The following is a 23723-nucleotide window of genomic DNA, read 5'->3' on the forward strand; positions in this document are numbered from 1 at the left end:
ATTCTGCAATGCAGTAATGAGGATGCAAAACAATTATGATGATTTAAGCGTGAGATACCTGGACGTGTTTCAGTTTTGTGAGATTCATGTTGCCAGTGAAAAACAAAACAAAAAAACTGTATAACTCCTCTCCCCTCAGCCATGTAAGACAGTGCAACTATAATCCTATACTGAAAATAAAGTTTAAACACCTAACTGGAAGCAAATTTGAGATGAGCCAATATAAAAGTTAAGATGGTATTTGGACCCAATGATAAGCCCAGGTTAGAAGATCATCAGAAAACGCATGCAGTATGGTGTATGTTTCTCTGATAACTCTTTTACTGACACCATGTGGCCATTGTGTGAAACGGCTGTTATGTTTTCCAAAATGTGATAAGGTATAGGTAATTTTTACATTTATAGGTAATTTTTACAGTTAAGACAACATCCGTCAGTGCATCTGCTTTTAAATGTATTATCTGGAGAAGGTTGGCTGTAAAATCTCCCTAAGCTTGGGAAAATATTTTTTGAGAGAGAAAGAGAGAGAGAGAGAGAGAGAGAGAGAGAGAGAGAGAGAGAGAGAGAGAGAGAGAGAGAGAGAGAGAAAATATTTGTATACAAAACATTTCAAAGCATTGAATAACTGGTGCCTCGGTTCACTGTATATTTAGTAAACACAAAAGCACCAATAAAGCGAAGAAAACAAGAGCAGAGCCTTGACAGAACATTCATGGACCAACTGGGAAACATTCAAAGTACAATGATGTCAAGACACCAAAAAGCTGAGATAATGATTGCCGGAGAACAGCTAAGGTACGCTATATATATATATGTATATATATTCACAAAGCTTAGTCCCAGGAGGACATTTACACAGTCTAAATAAATCTCACCTACTCACACTTGCAAGACTTTATTAAATATTGTATTATTTGTTGGATATTGAAACATTATTCTGTTATACAGTAGCCTAGGTAATATTATTATTTTTATATATTATAATTTTTACATAATAAGGGTTCTAATAATCTGTGTTTTGAAGATTACGACTACATGATAGCAAGTTGATTAAGGACCACAGACACCATTTGCGAACGTACCCGAATTGTTTTGTGGCTCAGGAGTTAACTGATTGGCTGATTGCTCATAAAGAAGTGTCTGATCGAGAGACTGCTGTCCAGCTCATGCAGTACCTCATGGACCATGATATCATTCATCACGGTAGAACATTATTTACTGTACACCAAATAACAAAGAATATGATACAGCAAGGTCATTTCTGCTTTCTGTGTTGTCTCATATTAGGACCCAATTATTTGACTCTTTGTGTTTTGACTGAATTATTTGACTCTTTGTATACATTTTCAATGTATACTTTACAATTTTCTCATCTTAATAGTGTGTGATAAGTGGCCCGTGTTCAAAGATGCCAAATATTTGTACAGATTCAGAAAAGATGATGGCACATTTCCTTTCAACGTAGAAGTTAAGATCTTCATGCGTGGACAGAGGCTGTATGAACAGTAAGACATTTTCACAGGAAGTAAAAAAAAACTTAAATGTAATAAAATATTTCTATTTCAAGTAAATGCTTTTTAAAACTTTCTATTCATCAAAGAATCCTGAAAAAATGTATCACTGCTTCCCAAAAACATCAAGCAGTGCAATTGTTTCTTGAGCAACATATCAGCATAATGATTCCTGAAAATTCAGCTTTGCCATCACAGGAATAAAATACAAATTATATTCAAATAGAATTATAGAGTTTATTTTAATTTGGCTTTATATCTCACAATATTACTTTTTTATGGTATTTTTAATCAAATAAATGCAGCATTGGAGGGTGTAGATCTTACCGACCCCAAACGTTTGAATGTATAAATTAACATTAACCTACAATTGCTGTAAAAGTATTTTCATTATTAGTCTATTTTTCAAAATGCTTGTCTCAAAATTCATCTGTTGCTTTTTACAGTTTGATTACAAGCAAAGACTCCATCTTACAGCTGAGACAGGAAAAGAGAGTGGATTATGAACGTTCTTTCCCTGGTTACATGTTAATTGATTGGCTGCTACAGAATGGTGAAATAGAGAGTAGGCGGCAAGGACTAGATCTCTGCAAGGCCCTACTGGAGCATGATATCATTCAGCATGGTAAGAAATATTATGATAGTGTGTGTATTATTTTGCCACTAAGTCAAAATGCACTGCCTGTGAAGTTAATCTAATGCAACATACCTGAGTATTTAGCAATAACTTATTCAAGCTTTGCCTTGCTGAAACACTCCACTCTTCATTTCACTCTGCAGTCTCTCTGAAGCACCACTTTTTTGACAGCGGGTTGCTGTATCAATTCTGCATTAACTTTCGCCGGCGGCGACATCTCTCTGAACTGCTGCATGAGACAGAGAATGAAGAGGTTGAATGTATAACACAGCATAACCAAGACCAGGCTGACAGTCCCTTCACACTGCGCAAAACTTCTCCATCTGAGAGCAACACTGACTTCTTATCTGGTATTAAAATTATAAAAAAATACTACAAATATATTTCCATGCATTGATATGGAGAGTTAGAGCTTGAGATGCGGTACTTAGGCAAATAGCTCAATTTATTCAGAGTGACTTTCAGCACAATAATTGCTGGGTCAGCCCCCTCTGGAGCAATATAGCAGTATGAAGTTAAGTACCTCGCTCAAGGGCACAGCTGAGATATCACAGCATAATGAGCGCAGTAACTCAACATTTCCGTGCACATCCATATATGCAACCTGCAACCTTTGTGTCAGCAAGCTAGCTCCTTAACCTAGAGTTTCTCATTATTTTATTTTACACCAAAGGCCCCTTTTCATAACCCCAAACTATTCATGGACCCCCAGACACACAACAAAATGTAATACTGGACTACCAGTTGGCCAATATAACAATATGAGCAAATTGCTGGAAAAAAAGAAAAAAAATATATAATTATATATATATATATATATATATATATATATATATATATATATGTTGTATATTACTCTGTATATGCATTTAATATGCAGCCTTGATGAACATAATACACTTCTTTCAAAAACAGATTACGTGAATAAACTTTTCTAATTCATAATTCTGATTTCTAATTACAGTTGAACCTGCTAAGGATTTAAATGTGCCTACAGATGGACACTGTGGAGGTTTGACCCACCAGCAGAACAGTTCATGTGGATACCCACTCACTGTTTCTCTTACCGCTGCTCTTGCACTACGATGCAATCCTACATCAGGTTATAGGACAGCATCTGCATGCTTTTGAAAATTTGTTACACATTTGTTATATTTCAAAGTTTTTATTTTTTAGCGGAAAAGATTGCTAAAAATAAAACTAGTGACATTATTCTCTCTGTTGGCAAATTCTGAGCACAACAATAAAAGTGTATTATTGTTATTGGCAGTGCTGAAAAGACATGTAACCTGTGAGGAGCTGTTATCTCCAGGTGCACCTTATATAAAAAGAGTTCTTACGGTAAGTCTTGCATATCATGCTCAGCTAGCCATGAAAAGAACCTTGAACTATTATTTTTTTTTAATGTGAGTTTTATAATTAAAGATCCTCGGTGATGACCTAGGCTGGGGCATTGTGGTACGGGGAAAATCACCTTGTTATGTTCAGGCAGTGGATCCCGGAAGCCCTGCTGCGGCAGCAGGAGTTAAGGTGATCATAACATGTAAACACATTGCTTACACAATAAAAAATTTGAATCCATCATCAGTTGGTCTCCAATCTTTTTCTTTTTTTTGTGCTTAGGTACGCCAGTTTGTGTGCCGAGTGAATGGACGCAGTGTGCTTCACCTGGACTATCGTACCCTCTCAAAGCTGGTGATGACTGGACCCCGTTTTGTTACTTTGGAAGTGATGCAACCACTGGATTAATTCGGCATGGATGGAATAAAAAAATGTATACATTTTGAAATGAGTCACTACATGTAGTGCTAGGTGAAGGTTGTGCAATATTTTTCTCCTTATGTCATGTAAATCTTCCAATATATTAATATCATATAATGGGAAAATATATTATTTGGTGGTTAAAATAAAGAAATCATTACAAAAAAAAATCGAATGGATTCTATGTCTGCTTGGAGTTTTGGTTTTACACAGAGGTGGCGTTTGCAGTTCGGAGGCCCGTTTCATAGAAACAATTGGAGGGCCCCATCATTCAGACAAACAATTCGTTCATTCAAAAATAGACAATGATATTCTAAGTCTAAAATGAAAGTCACCATTTTATTAACTATCAGAATAATATTAACTTCTTGTTTGTTGAACTGTTGAACCATCGCGTTTTCAATTGTGCTCATATTTGGGGGAAAAACACTCTGTATCCTGTAATAAATATTAAAAACAAGAACTCATAGAAGGACATTTTTACACCTTATCTCTAATTTTGGGGGCATTTTTAAAAACGTTGGTGCCATTTTTGCCCCAGTCCCCATTAATTTGTTAAGTTATGTTGATTATATGGAGGCAGATCTAAATGTGAGCTTGCAGTTGATTGTGGAAGGGTGGAGTTTAAGATTTTTTTCCGGAAGGTTTAGTAATGACAATTTGATTAAATATTACAAGGTAAAAAAAATGTTTAAAAGTAAAACATATTCATGGATGAAACATTCACAAGATCTATAACATGAATTTAGAAAATAGCAAACACTTTGGTTTAATATTAGGCTGGCAGATAGTCTTGGACTTTACACTACCACTGTCAATGTTGATGACATTGAACCAGTCATATCACTAACACCAGAGAAAAATTAACCATTCTAAACTTAGATATAGTAGCCTACTGGTATTTTAGAAGAAACTGTTTGCCAGGTGTGCATCTTAATTTCATAATCTCAACTGATGTATAAACCCATGCAAATATCAAGGACAAAAGCTACACTTAGCATATCAACTACTTAAAACCTACTTGGTTAGTCTTGTGTGGAGTTGATAAATGACCGCCAGACATCAGTGTGGCCCTTTTTGAACCTTACACAAATATATGTCATTTCCGCTTGCAACCGTCCGCCATTTTGAGCAGGCTGGGCTGGTATGTGGTACACTCTCGAAGAGAAGAAAAAAAGTATTTTTTCTGCCCAGTGTTTGTATTGAATTGACACTACTACAGGCTATCCAAATCGTGAATTAAAGAACAAGTTCATAGGACCAATAGAAACTGCCCTGTAGTCTGTGTAAATCCAGTTGAGGACACATGGTGCGGATTCTCAGGATGAGTTGCCTAAATCCACCGGCGGCAGCAGCGGCGCGAAAGACTGCAGCATCTGCCCGGGCCGAATAAACCACAATCTGCCTCTGTCCTCTCATCCCAACCATTAATTTGGTCCGAACGCGAAACTCTTGAAAGGAATTCGATGCGAGACCGTGAAAAAAAGCAGGTAATACGCCATTATAAACGTTTGTTTTTCTTACTCTGGCATCAGTGCTTTTGTGTGGAGTTCAGTGTGCACATCAAACATCCCGTTGCTAAGCTAACGTGCTAACTGCATATGTGTGCATGCAGTAAGAATTGCCATGTTATCACAAAAGTTAAAAAAAAATACAAAATGATTTATAAATTAGATAAACTTTACTGTCATTGCAAAGTTTGTATATACGGGTAAGGGCAACGCAAACGTAGTCTGTCAAAATAAATGGGTTATTATTTTGCTGAGCCCAACAAAAAGGCCTGCGGTGGCCTGTATTGTTCTAGTGGAGTTGCATTCATAGGAGCAACTGGCCCAGTTGCAGGGCTGCATTTGCGGCATGCAATTTTATTAATTAGGTTTATTTTAAAGTGGTTTGTTTAAATTCTGCAAAATCTACCAAACCATTGACTGTATATAGGCACGTATGTTTACTTCGATTTGATTCATTTCGCTTAACTGATGGAAAATGAACACCTAGTGAAATTATCTTTTATACTACTGTACTGTATATGCATGAAGATGCATAAAACAGTATACAAGCAGATACTAATACTTTAGTTGTTGTTGTTAAAACAAATGTTCGCAACTATTCACAATGTTTTTTCTACATGTTAAAAGTTTAACATTGATTGAATTGTTTACATGAATAGTACTTAAATCGTTACTTCACCCAAAGATGAAAATTCTGCCATCATTTACTCAGTCATTCCAAACCCTTAACTTTTGTTCATGTTTGAAATACAAGTTAAGATTTTTTTTTTCATGAAACCTGAGAGATTTCCTTTCCTCCATTGATAGTCAAATCACTTCAAAAACACAACATTAAATGGGGTAAAATAAGCTTAACTGTACTTGCTAAATGCATGAGAACAAATCTCACTGGTTCTTGTGGAAGCTAAAATGTGCTTGTGACACAGAACAAACCTCATTGGTTCTTGGTGTCTCTTCAGAAGACTTGATTTAAACTGCTTGATTCATGGATTAGGCTACTTTTGCAATCTCTTTATGAACTTTTTCAAGTGTCACAGTTTTGCCATAATGGAGGGGCTGTAATCTCTCAGGTTTAATTAAAAATACCTTAATTTGTGTTTCGAAGATGAGCGAAAGCCTTAATGGTTTTGACTGGACTGGAGTGATATGTGAGTTAGTAGCTAGTTGATCAAATTTCCATTTTTAGGTGGACTATTCCTTTAAAATTGTTTGTCATGTACACTCTCATGAGGCTAATAAAAGCTGGGGCCAACATGTAGAAAGAAAGATCACATGAACAGCAAAATACTACTAACTTTTATCCATGTAGCCTTCTGTTGAACACTTTTGGAATAAGTTAGTGATGGTTGACTTCAAATAGAAAATAGCAACTGAAAACCATTGCTTTTGCATGATGCTGCATCCATAACATTAAATTAATAACTAGTATGGGTTTCGTACAACATAAATTGAGACCTTATTATTGAGACCTTAACTAAAATTCTTCTTTCTTTTTTATACATAGAAGAGATGTTTCAGCTTCCAGTGAATAACCTCACTCGGTTGAGGAAGGCCAGGAAAAAAGTCAAGAGACTGCTCAGTGACATTGGCCTTGACTACTGCAAAGAGCATGTGGAGGTGATTTATTTTTGAATTTGCAAATGTTTTGCAGTCATATTGAACATCAAATTAAACACAAACTAAACACAAACACACACACACACACACACACCTACTCTGTTAATACATACACTTAAGACCTTCACTGATGGTATTTCCTGTCCATTTTCCTGTAGGACTACAAAGATGTTACCCCCAGTGATTCTCACATGAATCAATTTTACCTTGACATTTGTATGTGGGATTCATCCTGGACAAAGTCACAGGTATGTCAGCCACTGCAACAGAAGTTGACAATTTTTTCACATTGCTTAAACATTTTGTAATTCTGCGTTGTCTCTAAAATGTTGCAGGACTACAGAACAAAGCAGTTTTGCTGCTCTGATTGCCCATTTGCCTCCAAGTATTTCTCTGCCTACAAAAACCACTTCCGCAATGTTCACAGAGAAGAGTTCGAGAGCCGAATCCTTCTTAACTGCTCATATTGCACATACAGTGGGAACAAGAGGACTCTGGAAACTCATGTCAGGCTCTTCCATATGCCTCACAATATGGTACGCCAGGGTGCAGCTGTCTCTCACGGCGCTCCAGTAGCGGTTAGGGATGGTATGCGGGTAGACAAGCCCTTGCTGGGCGATCGAAAGGAGCTCCCAGTGTACTACTGCAAGAAGTGCACCTATCGAGATAGACTGTACAATGTGGTGCGCAGGCATATCTACAGGGAACACTTCCAGCATGTGACCACACCTTACTTGGGAAAAAACTCAGAGAAGCAAGAAAACAGTGCAGAGACCCCTGGCAACAGTCATGGAATTCACTGCAAGAGCTGCCACTTTACGCCTCGTTCTTATGAAGCACTGGTGCAGCACGTCATTGAGTTCCATGAGCGCATTGGCCATCAAGTTACCGCTATGATCGGGCACACCAATGTCATCGTGCCGAGGCCCCAGGCCAACCTAATCCAAAGGGGTGTTGCGATTGCTCCTGGTGTGCGTCCTCAGACACCTCAAATAAATCGCTTTAATATGCCTAAAATGGTAGGGTTACCTGTCGGCAACCATTTCAAGCAAAGCCTTGCAGGCAACTCCATGCCTGGTCAACCAGTGCGCGTTACACTACCTGATAAAGCTTTTGTGTCTGGTGCAGTCTCCCAGTCACACACAGGAAAACAAGTTAGTAGCTTTGGTGTCCATGGTGCTGCACACTTTAATGCACATTCAGCTTCTTTCTCCCCCTCACTGAAGAGCCTACCTCTCTCTTCATCATTGCATGCTGCTACTGCCACATTGACGTCACTGCAGGCCAAGAAAGCTGCAGCCAATGCTCTGAACACCTCACAAACACAAAAGTGGAAGATTTGCACCATCTGCAATGAACTTTTCCCTGAAGGCACATATAGTGCTCACTTTGAAAAGGAACACCAGGCGGAGAAGGTGAGGGCGATGGCTAAATACATCATGAAGATCCACAATTTTACTAGCAAGTGTCTGTACTGTAATCGTTACCTACCAAGTGACTCTTTGTTGAACCACATGCTAGTGCATGGGCTATCATGCCCGCAATGTCATTCCACATTTCATGAAGTTGAGAAAATTGTAGCACACAAGCGGCTGGCTCACCCTAATGAGCCAGGGATTCCGCCAACTGGTTCTCCTCTCACATTTGATCTCACGCTTCAACAAGGAAGTCCAAAAAATGTCCAGCTTATTGTAACCACCTACAACATGAAGGAGAACCCCGAAGCCTCTTCAGCTACCAATCAACAGCCACAAAACAGCACCATGGCCAAGCCTGCAAAGATGGCTGCAAAGCAGCCAGATACCCAAAGTGATTCTGTGGTCCGAAACATGTCCCAGTCTTCGATGTCGCAAAAGAAAGAAGTTGGTAAAACTCTCTGCCCACTATGCTTCACTATTCTCAAAGGTCCCATCTCGGACGCCCTAGCCCATCATTTACGGGATCGTCATCAGGTACTCCAAACGCTGCATCCTGTAGAGAAAAAGCTAACCTACAAGTGCATCCACTGCCTGGGAGTGTACACTAGCAACATGACGGCTTCCACCATCACGCTCCATTTGGTGCACTGCCGAGGTGTTTGCCAGACTCCCAAAGGCACCAAACCCATCACGTGTGGACTGCGTTCACCTGGAGCCGGGGCTCTCAAACGTGAGTTAGGTACCCCGGATCCATCTGACCCCAAGAGAAGAAAGATGGTAGACCAGTCTAGGTATTACCCAACAGTCTTTGTTGAGAAGCCAGGAGAGCCAGTCGTGCTGGCCTTAGATCCGAAAGGCCATGGTGACGAGTCCTACGAAGCACGGAAAGCTTTCCTTTCAGCATATTTCAATCGGCATCCCTACCCTTCCCAACGAGAGGTTGAGAAACTTGCCGCAAGCCTCTGGTTGTGGAAGTCAGATGTCTCGAGCCATTTTGCCAATCATCGGCGCTCATGTGACCGAGACTTAGTAACCCGCAAACCTGTTGTGTTACTCGGCTTTAACATGCGGGCAGTGAGCCAGCTTAAGCATGACATGAGCTTTGACGCCAACTGTCTGTTTAAAGTCAACGATGATGAAAAAAGCGGATTCTCAAGGACCTCAAAATTTAGGCTGAAGTCTCCTGTTGGTTTCTCTGCAGACTTAAAGGGGGAAAAGCAGCCATTAAACACTGGACAAAGTAGTCAAAGCAACTGTGCCTTCAAGCCATGTCCTGGATCATCCTCAGAACCTATTGCCATTGACTCTGACAGTGATTCAGAGCCAGAAGTGATGCTTGGTGAAAATCTAAATCAACAAACTGTGGTGTTAAGGCCTTCTGTAGTTCAGTCCCACACAAAAGGGACATTGCTGCGAGAGCGTTTCCGTTGCGAAAGAGGTGTCAGGGGGAGCAGAAGTTCTCCCAGAGTTGGGCCAAAAAGTCTTGATGGCTCTGTTTCTGGTTCTGGTCCTGATGAAGCTACCTGGTCAGGCAGCATGTCTTCTGAAGAGACCCACTACAGACCAGCGGGGCGATTCGAAGTGAAAGGGAAGAAGGTGGGGTTGCTTGGTAGATGATGGCTTGTGGTGATGGTCCCCTTTCTCTCTAACTCTCCAGGCCCAGATTTGTTGGTCAGAGCTTTTACCTCACATTTGGGTGACAGTTTAACATTATGATGTGAACGAATATGAGTTGTAACATGTAAGGCCGGAGGAGTTACACAATTTAACTCAAAGTACTGTTTATTCTTAAACAATTCTGCTCTCAAAGAGCGGAAAACTATTATACTGTATCCTTTTTTTTCCCCAACCAACCCGTTGTCTTTGGAGTTTTTCTTATTCTTTTTTTGTATACTGTTCTCTGTATTTAATCATACACTTGTTGGAATTGTAACAAATTGATAGGTCTATTGTTTTTTCCTGATCAAATAAAAGGACCGTGTAATTTACAAACAAGTGCTTGGGTGTTTTTTTGTTGTTGTTGTAGAAAATGCTGAATTCAATTGTATTACTAACAAAAAGCAAAAATTCCCATTTGAGCCAAATATCTGATTTTGAATCCTTTCAGTAGAACCTGTTTTGTCATGTACATTTTAGTTAGTTTACTTAAAATTATAATAGGCAGACCACTATTTCAGTGCAATGTGAAGCAAGTGGTGGAATATTAATTTGAACTAAAGAGCATTTGGTTGTGCTAAATGTTTCCTACTGGAATCACTCAAAGGTAACTGTTCTGATTATTACACAATAGTATTATCTCAACAAATAAACAACATCTTTCCTTTATAGTCATTTTTTAAATTCTTGCCAAGTAACTTAACAGTTGACCTATATCTTGACTATTGTATTGACACCACACCGCCCTTAGAGGTCACTGTCTGCAAGATCACTGTCATTCAATAATACAGATTTTAATTCACATAACATTCATGGCAGCTGCATTTTGCCAATTCGGCAGTCCTAAAACCGGTTGTTGGTCATGTTAGCTTGACTAATGTCAGTGGGGAAAAAACAGTGCAGTCTTTGCACAGACTCTTATAATATCATTAGTATGATTTATTTTTGTGAAATATGCCAAATTTGCACTGTGTGCCATTTCATTCATAAAGGGTATGCATTTGAATGTATTGGGTGTCTGAATGTTGCAGTTTGTACTCTGAAAATTGGAAAATGCGCTGATTCAGTAGACCTTAGATAAAAGATTTAGTGGACATGTATCATATGTGGTTCGTATAAGCAAGTATTTGTGAGGGAAGAGAGACTGAGACAGAAGGACTGTAACGGATGCTGTTTTGAATTTGCTCTGCTGGTCCTGTGGTTGCTAATCTCTTGCAGTCATTTGTCACCATTTCCCCAATATATGGCTGGCCGTCCCAGCAGATAAACTCAGTGAGGACAAAACAGAAAAAATAAATACCCACCTGCCACTCAGAATTTGCTTGTTTAACGTTTCAAACAGGGACAAACCATATATCTTAAGGTTGTCTTTTATTTATCAAGCCCTTGATATTTGTGCATAGATATTTTCAGGATCTAAAGCTGTAGTAACTGTGTCACTATAAAAGGCTGACATAAGATAGATTTATTATTTTTAGAATATACAAATATGAATAGTGTTAATATTTAAGATTGAACTACTATTTTATGTAAGCCTTTACAAATTAAGAATTTTCTAAAACCATTTCTGAACGAGTCAGCTAGGGTTTATGATTAGTTGACATCCACAGATGTTCATGGTTCCACGTGAGATGTGATCTGTTCTTCACTTTTCCACATGACTAATGATCAATCATGCAATGATTTGACCTCAGTATATGCAAGTATGCAAATAACTGTATTTCTGGAATTGCTCCATCCTCCATGATGTATACTAGTTTATTTTAAGGCCTTGCTGAGTAACAAAAAATGCAGGTGCTTGAGTTGCTATGAGTAAAAAAAAAACTGTAGTCTTTAAAACCCAACTATGTTAAATCCAAACCATTCAATGTGTATTAAATTAATGTTTATTTAAATTTAAGGGATGCTTTAAGCATTTGTAGCTGATACTGTTAAGAACAGTAAATGATTTCTGGTGATGCCGCAGAGGTGGGTCAGTGTTGAGAATGTTGTGAATGAAAAGGTTATCACTTTCACCTTAGTCTAAACTAAAGCCCCAACACCTGGTAAAAGGGTAAGAGCTATAGGATAACATCTGAGTAAATTATTTTTTTAGTTGTTTTTGTATATGTGGTCACAGAACACATGGGTCAAAGGTCAATGTCAACGGATGTAGTATGTCTGTGAATGTATTCATACTAAACACCTGCATACCAACAGAACATTTGAATTCAATAGATAGTATGTGTGTCAGACCAATTGTTTTTCAGCATATATTGGTTCTCATATTCTCCCTGTGAGAGTTTCAGTGCAGGTGCATCTATTTTGCCAGCATCTGGGCCACACGACCTGCAGTTGCGTTGTGTACACAGATATAACAGTTTTTCCGTGTGAGCTAAATTTAGTACCTGGCACAAGTGGAAGCTTGGTTAAATGTTTTGTCGCCTTCGCCAGCTTTATGGAAAGTGTTTCATTTGCATGTTCATGCTCCAAAAGCAGATCAATTGTTAAAGCCTCTCCAGAGTGGATGAATGGACAATGACACTATTATTGCATAGCTGGAGTGACATGAAGTCCAAATAGTGAGCTTCAAACCACAAGGTCTAAAACAGTTTGCGAAATTGAAATACCATCACCACACTGAAAGTCACACAAATGTCTAAAATTACACGCATCCGTTTTCCTTTAAAGGAACTAAATAAATTTATAAATCATAGAGGTTTGTGTACATATACATATAATTTCAGTAGGCCTACCTTTTTAGGAAAGAAAACAAAATTGTGCACGTTTTATATATTTCTGTAAATTGCATTTGTATCCAAACATGGTGAGTTTTGACCCACAGAACTGATTTTTTTTTGTTGTTTGAAAATTATTTTAATAAAAAAAGTGATGGTAAGGTAGTGGTAAGTGGATCACATTTCTGGTTTGTTGTCAATGAGGGGTTACTTGAGCCTTACTGGTGGTGTTATCCGCACAATCAATTTTCCACGAATGTGCAAGACTTCTGATTCATTAGCCATTAAGGTAAATAGCTAGAAGAATAACAAAGTACAGTAAAAATACTAGCGCTACAAACCAGTGTTTATGATGACAATAATGAATGAAAATTGTATGGCAACAAATACCAGTTTGCAATTTCAAGCAGCCTAACACACTGTTTTTGTACTGCTAAAATAATAAACCAGATAACACTGGAAGATACAAATGGCCATTCCTGCTCTAATGTTAAAAATAAGGTTATAAAAAATAATAAAAATAACAAAAAACATTGTTATACCTCAAAACATTTAATTAAAACACGTTTATTGAATGTCTCAAAATAAATCATAATAGTATGATTATAAGCACAGAAAATAAGGCCTAAAATCATAAATATTTACATTTACATAAATATATGTGAGAGTTTCAGCTACCAAGTTTTTCTGTTCCAATATTCAAACTTCATAACTGCTTCAAAATCACTGACAAACTGTTAGACTGCCACTGTTATAGAGTTGCTTTTACGCATTTTCTCTTTATTTAAATGTGATGCGTTTATGCAAGAAGTGTGTTTACTATATCTACAACGTAATGTATATGCCTCATGGTCCGACGGACATTTCCTTCACACAAGTGAGGGCATCATGCCAGAGTTTGGGTGGTGGCTGTAGGACAAAGTGGGAGAGGAGTGCAAGGTTGAAGGGGGCAGTAGATGAGGGGTGTGGCCATAAGACAGGAGCGGTCCTGGGTTCAGAGAGTAGGGACCTACATGCTCATCGGGAGGTGCGATGTGAGACATGTCAGGGTAAACCTCTGACACTGTGCTCTTTTTGCCCTTCTTGTTTCTGTTAGACACCTTGCGATTCCGTGTCTGTATGCCATCCTTCTTCATAGTTAAGGGCCTGTTGACCTGCAAAAAGGCACAACAGAGATATTAAATTTGGCAGTTACTCATTTTTCCTTCTGGTAAATTTGTATAAATGTGTATACTCACATTGTGCAGTTTAAAATAGAGGCCGCAGGCGTTGCACACAGGCTCGCCACTGGCATTGCGTCTCCATAGTGTCGTAGTGCTTGTGTGGCAGTTGGCACACTGCGTTCCAGCGCGTTTGCTGACAATCTGACACACAAGCAGAATTTATTGTCAAAAAGTTGATATAATCACCACATAATGAATGATTTAATTAATATATAACCCTAACTATAACTATAAACCTAGTTACATACAGTACACTCATGTAAAACGGAATATACATACCACAATATAGCAAATCTTAAATGCTTGATTGTTATATCATCAAACTATATTATTGCCCAGCAATATATTAAAAGTTGGATATATAGTACATCCTATTTTACCTGCGTACATACAGTAGAGTACACTCACGGTAAGCAATATATACTATATTGCAAATCTCAGCTGCGTGATTGTTTATATTTTCGCAGAAATGTAAACTGTACCGCACAGCTCTATATATATATAGATATATAGATTATATCCAACCTTTTTCAAATACATACAGTGCAATCATAAAGCGATGTATACTAAATAGCAAATCTCAACTGCATGATTTTTTTTTTCACTGCAAAATGTAACTATATAATCACCCATTTCTTTATTTAAATTTGTATATATAAGCATGTGCAACTTTATCCACATACATGGCTGCTCGTGTTGGGCGATATAGCAAATTTCAAATGCTTGATTGCTTGTGTTATAGCGAGATTTAATCTACATCTAGGCAAAATGAGACTAAACGCCATGAATTTCTTAAGGTATTACAAATATTAACTGCTTTGAGCCAATGTGAATTGTGAAAAGTACCACATAAAAAAAATTGACCTGAATTGATAAATTCACAAACTATCACATGTTTTTTTTAAATTATTTTACATACCAGCCTCTTTTTTGGTCTGATGAGGGGTCTGTTCTGGCCATTCATCTTATGGTACAGTCCGCAAGCATTACAGAGGTAGTGGCCTGTCCCATCTCGACGCCACAGAGGGGTGGCAGTGGCACCACAATTTACACATTCACGAGCCTCTGTCAATTTCAAAAGTAATTAATATTCAGAATCATGCAGGATTTTAACTTTCTCAATCATTTCTAGAGGAAATTGACTTACCTGGTGGTGAAAGTCTCATCTTGTTGCGAAGTTTGGGTGAGTATGACGAAGGGCTCATCCAGGGTCCAGCACTAGAATAGAGTGCTGCTGAACTATAGTCCTGTGACGTGGTCATGTACGATCCGTATGGACTCAGCATGTGTGGAGAAGGACCATACACACCTCCAGCGGCTGAACTCAGATTGAGAAAGCTGCTTCCCCCTCCACCCATGGGACTCAGCCGCTCGGCTTTTAGGACTTCCTGGAGCCTGGGACTTTCCTTCCCATCATGACTCGGGGAAGGGAATCCCTCTTTGGGGGATGTGAAACATGGGGTTGCACTGTTCGGGTAGATGGACGTGGTGGTGTGAGGGTGGAGAGATGTCTTTGTGAATGGGCTGCTTGCCCAGACAGTGGATGTAGGGTTATAGGAAGAGTTTAGAGAGTGGCCTACAGAGTTGTCCAGCCACTGGATGTTTCCCAGAAGAGATGGAGAGGAGTAGACTTGGCGAACTATTTCAATGGAATAAAAAAGTAACACATTTTGACTATAATTTACCTCAATATTGAAGGATGTTTCAACTGTTTTTGTCTAAGCAGTGACAATGGAGTTCAAAACAACATTGGACACCTCTGACTTTCATTATACGGACAAACAATTAAGACATTTTGTTTAAGAGAAGGTCATACAAATTTGAAACAACATTAGGGTGAGTAAATAATAGACATTTCATTTTTGTGAGAACTATCGTTTTATGGGGGTGTGGAAACCAGTGAAACAATGGTTGCATGTCTTCAAAGAACTCCTACTGATCTCTTATTATAATTGCAATACCATTCGGTGATACAGAAAAGGCACTTTTCACTTGAACTACAACAGTGAGGATCTCACCTGGGCTGTGTCTGTAAGACGACGAGGCTCGACTCTGGACACCAGAGGAATAATAAGATGGTAGTAAGTCAGTCTCAGAGCTGGAGTAGAAGGGCTCATCATCTTCACCGGGTGGCAGTAAACCAGGCTCTGTGGTGTAGTTTGCTAATGGGTCGGGACTGATCAGGCTGGGGGACATCCAACGAGACTGCTCAGATGAGTTCTCCATCTTACAAGTGGGAGAAATAATGTTCAGACAATAGTTTTGAAAGAATTATGAATTTAATAAATTCTAAAGTTAAAATATTTTTTCCACAATCCTTATAGCTGAGCAACTGCCATCAAGATGAATAGAAATGCTAATATATAGCCTGACAGGTAATATAGACCTTGGTCCATAGAATATTTTATTAAGGTATCTAGACAGTAAGGCCTGTCACACTTCCCTTTAAAAGGTCCTCATTTGACTGTGGCAAAAAGTCAGCACTAAAAATACAGTATGTCTGAATTTCTCACAGGCATTCATAACTGTTAGCATTAGCTCACAACAACGTTCAATCCCTTAGGGGAATTGACTATTAAAAGATTAACAGAAAGACCATATATTGTCTTTGAAAAACAGAATAACGGTCGAGCAAGAACAATATTGATTAAATATCTAAATGTCTTGAAGCATCATTTAATTTTTTTAAATCAGTTTTTTAAAGTATTTACAGCTAGTAAAGCTCAGAATGTCGTACAAAATTTGCAGGAACAGATAGGGCTATATTGTTGTGTAAAGAATTCGATTACTAGATAATTAGATCATTATCAGAACTACAAATATTTATCTCGGAGCTAGTCTTTATTGCATTGATAATGCACTCAGGTAATTAGGCTAAACGTTTTTTTTATTTTGGTTGGTTTGTTTGTTTTATTTTTGTTTGAGCTAAAAGCAAGGTGCCTATTTAAGTTAAATTAAACTCAACTAAAAACAGACATTATAATTTCACAAAACAATTTTGTTCAATTGAACTAAATATGATTGGATATATGGACATAATTAACATAAATATTGGAACATATTTAGCCGTCAATCTTGAGTGATTATGAAAATAGCATCGCATATTCTTCTGATAACCGTTTAATCATTATCAGTCTAAATGATTGCACGTACTGAAAGTGTCAGACAAAATTCAGCCCATTTGATGTGTAGCCTATTAGCATAATGCTGTGTACGATCAATGGGAATTATTGAACGAATTTTGAATTAAAGCGTGAACGACCTATTTTAATATATATAGCTATACAAATATAGCTAAATTTAGAAATGAATAGCCTACTATTAAAATATTTTATGTATAAAATGATTTAATAACAGTATTATTATGTTAGTTTGTGTATTATATCTATTTGTAGGCCTATGTTAATATAAATCAGTTACAAACACAGCAGTAAAACGATTCCGAATTATATTTTTGTTTAAATTGAAATTTGGATAATAGTAACAATAATTACAACACAATTTGAATAAAATGAGGGGAAAAAATTACATTTGACTACTAATTAACACCTCTTTTTGGCTCATTATTGTTGCAAGCTCTTAAATACAGAAAGCAATACATTAATTAAATGCTACTTTTTTATGTGCTGGTTTAATAGAAAAATAATAATTCATATAAAGAATTATCATAAATAGAAGTTTAAGTTTATAAAAATATTGCAAACAGCACATTGGTTTATATGTTCACTGACTGATTAAATTGGCTTATTTTTAACCCTAGACTGTATGTCAGAACCAAGTATATCACATTTGGCAAATATTAAAGATGTATTAAATCAATAAGAAAAAACTCTCTTCCATATCTAAACACAAAATAATTTTGTGAGTAATGTTGAGACACTTTCACTGGCACTGTACAGAAGAACTTACCTGCAAGTGATGTATTGAGTATCTTTGTTTATCAGGTGAGTAGATTCACACCACTGCACAGATCATGGAGGACGGCTTGAGAGTCTACTGGTTCTCTGCTCGCTTGCTTATCTCCTTCAGCCTTTAGGAACTAGCAACTTCATTTAAAATTGTAGGGCACCAATGGGTGGGGTTGGGGTACTTTTTTGGACACTCCTACCATACGGCAATGCTTAGTTTTGAATATTCTATGGCAGATCTCCGGCTGACACAGCAACTAAGTATAGATCACTTTAACAATGGTGGTTTGTATCAAATATTATTGACCATTATGATTATGATTGGCCATAGGACATGATTTTGAACACAAAATTGTTTACAATTCAGATTTCACACTCAAACGTCAATCAGTTATTGAGCTTTTTGGTTGACCAGAACAGAAACAATGCTAAATTATACCAGTTATTATACGTTCTCACAAACCAGAGGTTATACATAAAGGCTTGGTGTATAAATAAAGATAAAGAAGGAAATCTAACAGCTCATTGACTGAGAAAATCCCACAGAGAATATGAGAAACCTTAGTTTACAACTACCATAAACGTATCGTATATGATTCAAGCACAGCAATGATAAAGGAGCACTGACGCGTAAAAAAAAAACCATAGAGCATGTAAGTATGCCATGGCACATACACAATAAATTCAGGAATTAAAAAGGCACAAAGAAGTAACAAAGAGCAGTCCAAGTGGAAACGGTGACTGTGAACAAAGCAAATTAAAATGCAAAAGCACTTTTCCCTGGTGCAGCTCAGCAAAGAACAGTAATGCAAATAAACTCAAATGCTGCAATCATGGGCAGAGATATGGACGCAGCACGGCCTGCCTGAGCACAGGACTTAGACTGTCACTGTCATTTGACAGTCAAAACACCTTCAACTTCCCTCAACCATTGTGCATTTATAATTTTCAGGGAAACTGGGATGAGATCCAGAGAAGCAAATCCTTAAACAAGGGCCAGGTTATTGATTTACATAAGGACCTATTTTAGAACTTGAACATACATATAGGCTAATATATTGTTACATTAGGATATAGTCAAACCAAAATTTCATTTACTCACTCTCCTGTCATTCCAAACCTGTAAAACTTTCTTCAGTGTAACACAAAAGGAGATGTTTTTGATGAAAAAATGAAAGTGGATGGTGACTAGGGGGCTGTCAAGCTACAAAACACACATAAGAACAAAATAAAGCATCGTAAAAGTAGACCATACGACTTGTGCACTATAGTCAGAGTTTCCTGAAGCCATGATAGATTTATGCGAGCAACAGGCCCAAATTTAAATCATTACTTTTCAAATTTAACTTATTTAGCTTTCTTGACATTCATGGTCCCCATTCGCTTTCATTCAGTGGAAAAGAGTCGTTGAGTATTCTGCTATAAAAAGACATGATAAATTATATGAGTGAACTATCATTTTAAAAACAAACCAATAAACACAAAACATGGCTTAAATTCTGTCCTAAACATTTTAAAAGTTACAAGATAAGTCATGATCAGTTTCGTAAAGATGTAATACTATAGATGTATTTATTTATTATGTTTTTTTTTATTTGTAGAATTTAAAATACTTGTATATTACTGTAATCGGACCCCCTCGCAAAAGACAGACAAATAAAAAGAACACTCTGAAGACCAGGGGGGGGGTGTATCGTTGAGGGTTGTGGCTGGTGGCTGTGTGTGTGTGCTGGCTGCTGAACTGTGATAAGAGGTTATCAAGATTGGAGTGGGAGGCTGGGGAATCGTAAGACTAGCCATGACACTAAATGAACAAACTCAAAGGAACACTGACACCCTACAATTGTATAGTAAGACAACCTTCTCTTTTACACACACACACACACACACACACACACACACACACACGCACGCACGCACGCACGCACACACACACACACACACACACACACACACACACACACACACACACACACACACACACACACACACACACACACACACACACACACACACACAGAGAGAGAGAGAGAGAGAGAGAGAGAGAGAGAGAGAGAGAGAGAGAGTGTGTGAGAGAACATACACGATTACTTAGCTGTCAAAATGAGGACTTCAGTTGTGTAGTATTTTTATTTTTTAAATTATTTTTTATAAACTCTATCCCCTAACCCTAACCATACCTCTAAATCCATCACAGAAAACTTTCTGAATTTTTACATTTCAAAAAACATCACTTTGATTTATAAGCTGTTTTCATCATATACATTACATATATATTTACAGTTAATATACGTATATTTAAAAAGTATAAATAGAAAAATGATGGACACACACACACACACACTTATTATTGTTGTTGAAAACAGTTGAGCTGATTAATATTTTTGTGTAAAACAGAAAGTTCAAAAGAACAGCATTTATCTGAAATAGAAATCTTTTGGACATAAATAAAAACAAATATTTTTACTGTTAGTTTTAATCAATTTAAAGTGTCCTTGCTAAATAAATAAAAAATATTCCAAACTTTTGAACATACACATAAAAAGAGAGAGAAAGAGAGATAGAGAGATTTTATTTAAAAATATTGCATGGGTCTCTCCATAACTCAAAAGAAATTAAGTCAGTACAACTATATGCATGCAACATATATGTGATGTGTATGCAGTCCAGGGTTTTGTTTAAGGGACACAGTGAGCGAAAACAGTACTAATAGTTCTTTTAGTATAATGATAACCATTCCTGAAACCAGGAAGTCCTTAGATCCAGATCATCCAGGTGCCAAATACAAAATGCCCATGTGGATCCAAAAAGATGTTTCAGTTGGTGGATGACACAAGATCTCTGCGAGAACTGTTACTGGTCAGGATAACAGGTGCGGGGGCCAGAGCAGAAAGGCCAAAGGGTTTGGGGCAGTTGTGGGTTCTTGGGGCAGCGCTCCAGTTCCAAGGAAAGAAACTTCCATGAAAGCAGGTTCTTATCTCTGCCTCACACAGCCAGCTGAGCAGCTCTGTGTCGTGAGGGTATTCAACTCAGAGGACCGCCTCTCTCTCTCTCTCTCTCTCTCTCTCTCTCTCTCTCTCTCTCTGTCTCTCTGCCCCGACAGATTATTTCTTTTTTATTTCCAAAGTTAGAATACATTTCTTTCAGATCATCCACAAAAGGAAGTGTTATTGCCAACAATTATCTTCATTCCCAAATAATTACATCTCTCATCCTCAAGACTCAAAAATCATTTCTAGTCAAAAGTCTTATCCCAAAGATAAGTCTGAGTGAGAGAACACAGAATGTTCTTGTCTATGGGTTGCAGACTGTAAGAGGATATATCGCACTGAAATAATTTCCAGTCTGTCCCTCCTCCTCCTCTTCACCACTGTATCCACAACATATAAACAATAAAGCCATTTACTCATGTCGTCAATTTGTTGGCTAACGCGGAAGACTGTTCACCATCGGTTCCCTGGGTAATTTATCATTTGTTTTTAGAATAGTGGCTTTCAACAAGTAACAAGAAAGTAAATATTGTATACAATGGTTGTCAGATTCTTCAAGTATATAAACTCACATCCTTGTGGCAGTTGGAGTTATTATGTATCTTATAAGATATAATTTATAAGAACTGAAAGATTGTGAAAAATTAATACAAGTTTTAAAAATCTGTTTAAATATATTTTAAAATGTAATTTATTCCTGTTATCAAAACGACATTTTCAGCATCATTACTCCAGTCTTCAGTGTCATATGATCCTTCAGATATCATTCTAATAATTATGCTGATTTGCTGCTCTAGAAACATTTCTTATTAATATCAATGATTTGCTGCTTAATATTGTTATGTAAACAATGATGCAGTTTGTTTAGAATTATTTGATGAATAGAAAATCCAAAAATATAGCATTTATTTGAAATTGAAATCTTTTGAATCTTTACGGTCACTTTTGATCAATTTAATGAATCCTTGGCAAATAAAAGTACACGTTCAATTGTCTCAAAATTCACATTTGAGCGTATAACTTATGTTGTAGAACAAAATGTGAAAGTATTTAAATAAAATTCATAGAGAGAGCAATGCATGACACGTTAGAGGTGAAATTCAAGACTTTTAAAGAAGAGGATGTGTACCTGACCTCAAAGCCACAGCTCCCATAAGTAATAGTGTGACTCAAAGGTACCAGCTAAGTTTGTCTGTGTTTTGTGAGGTAAATTAGTCAAAACCACGTTTCAGTTGAGGAGAACTGGCCTCAATATTCACTGTTGCAACCGGTTACAATTTACAGTTTTGCCCTCCACACCCTTAACTGACACAGAGCAAGACACCTCCCATGTGAGGACCTCTGACATAGCGGGTTATGGCAAGTGTTTGCCTCTGTCTTTTTTACTTAGAAAGCAAAACTGATTATGAAAAGCTATAATTACAAAGCAGTACTGTAGTAGTACCATGCTACAGTATCTGTAAATGGTATCGCATGGTTACACCATGGTAGGCCAACTATGGTAGGCTAGTCTACTGAATTATTATCAAATGTATGGTTTTGTGTGTGGAACTCCAAGTTATTTCAAAGATTTGTGTATTACCATGATCAAAAATCTGTAAATGCTGATCAGACCAAGACAGTTGTTCATTAAAAGTCACAGATTTAAAACAAAGCAGGTGTAGCTAGGTTACAATATGAAAGGATTTTTGTTTGATTGTTTTACCTGTAGCCTATCTGATTTCGACCAAGCAAAAAGACGAACAATTTTACAGTAGGCTACGCCTAATAATAATGTTGAAGTCTTCTGAGGTCATTTTCACTATCGATAGCTACGATGCATGATGACGCCAGTTCACATTTGAACACGGTAAAATCTTTTTTTACAGTTTTGGCTAAAATCCGAGAGACATCCGAGAGACATCAGCAAGCGCCGGTTGACCAATCAAAATCAAGTATTGAAGACCGCGGATATTAATCTTTATTAGTGTTCATTTCTACATTGACTAATTCTTAATGCATTTTTATTTCATGTCATATTAGAAGAACGAATATATTAACAACAAACGATAGGGTAAGATGCGGGAAGATGCCCATGGAGGACAGCAATGTGCATTTCGAACATAATTATTTAGATTCGGCTAGATTTAGCTGCATGTGCAGGATGCATGATAAGGATAGCCAATAAGGTAAATAAAAAATATTTGGAGAATGTCTTGTCATAGCAGTACATTTTTAATTATTCAAAGAGGAAAAGTTACCCCACTTCTTGGGTAAGTGTTTACAAATTGTATAAAATACTTTCGATATCATTGTTATTTAAATATATAGGGCCTATATTAAAGTGTGATTAATGTAAAAGACTAAATAAACTATTCTATTTAAAACTAGGCCTAGCCTAATATATATAGTCCTAGGCTCTATAAACTCCACAAATTTCAAAATCTCATTAACTAATAGGCTACAAAAAAAAAATGTGGTAGGCTACTCAACATAATAGATCAATGCAACTAATTTACAACTTACCTTTAAATAAATGTGGTAAAAAATGTTCATTGTTCATTTATGATGCCAATGCATTAGATGATGCATAAATAAACTTTCCAAACTTCTGTCACTTTTGGCCTACTAAAAAATGAACAGCAATGTTATTTTATGTTGTAAAATACCAGATCATGAAATTTAAAACTGTCCAGAGCACAACTTCATACATTTTTGTTAGCCTACACAACACCTGTTTAGTTTAGCAAGGCGTTTGTTTACCTTACACTGCAAAGTTGGTTAACCATTACCTA

General features: G+C 37.2%; 3 protein-coding genes and 1 long non-coding RNA gene across 5 annotated transcripts; 2 read left to right on the forward strand and 2 right to left on the reverse strand.

The window, feature by feature from the left end:
* The first annotated feature begins 690 nt into the window (after nt 1–690).
* On the forward strand, nt 691–3961 carry LOC143711675 (DEP domain-containing mTOR-interacting protein). Of its 2 annotated transcripts, none has more exons than XM_077203518.1 (9): nt 691–795; nt 1025–1203; nt 1382–1505; nt 1958–2136; nt 2292–2498; nt 3113–3250; nt 3419–3489; nt 3574–3678; nt 3772–3961. In XM_077203518.1, exons 1-9 carry the CDS (start codon nt 713–715, stop codon nt 3895–3897), a joined length of 1212 nt encoding a protein of 403 aa, XP_077059633.1. In that variant the 5' UTR covers nt 691–712; the 3' UTR covers nt 3898–3961. The 2 variants fall into 2 exon arrangements, with proteins under 2 accessions (XP_077059633.1, XP_077059634.1); XM_077203519.1 differs by having other exon boundaries at nt 3146–3250.
* On the reverse strand, nt 1370–5076 carry LOC143711676 (uncharacterized). Its single transcript, XR_013194889.1, has 3 exons — nt 4931–5076; nt 2221–2377; nt 1370–1494 (listed from the first exon to the last, which is right to left on the reverse strand). It is a non-coding gene; the product is annotated as an uncharacterized LOC143711676 (long non-coding RNA).
* adnpa (activity-dependent neuroprotector homeobox a) lies at nt 5015–10447 on the forward strand. Its single transcript, XM_077203510.1, has 4 exons — nt 5015–5399; nt 6925–7037; nt 7196–7285; nt 7373–10447. Exons 2-4 carry the CDS (start codon nt 6930–6932, stop codon nt 10070–10072), a joined length of 2898 nt encoding a protein of 965 aa, XP_077059625.1. The 5' UTR covers nt 5015–5399; nt 6925–6929; the 3' UTR covers nt 10073–10447.
* Nucleotides 10448–13379: 2932 nt separating this feature from the next.
* Nucleotides 13380–18082, reverse strand: gata1a (GATA binding protein 1a). The gene is made up of 6 exons (XM_077203486.1): nt 17961–18082; nt 16070–16277; nt 15199–15690; nt 14971–15116; nt 14067–14192; nt 13380–13982 (listed from the first exon to the last, which is right to left on the reverse strand). The coding sequence occupies exons 2-6, from the start codon at nt 16275–16277 to the stop codon at nt 13698–13700; spliced, it is 1257 nt and encodes a 418-aa protein (XP_077059601.1). The 5' UTR covers nt 17961–18082; the 3' UTR covers nt 13380–13697.
* Between the last annotated feature and the right edge of the window lie 5641 nt (nt 18083–23723).

This window comes from Siphateles boraxobius, unplaced genomic scaffold, assembly GCF_051911475.1.
Source record: "Siphateles boraxobius isolate OS27281-9 unplaced genomic scaffold, OSU_SipBor_1 5, whole genome shotgun sequence".
NCBI classification, from domain to species: Eukaryota; Metazoa; Chordata; class Actinopteri; order Cypriniformes; family Leuciscidae; genus Siphateles; species Siphateles boraxobius.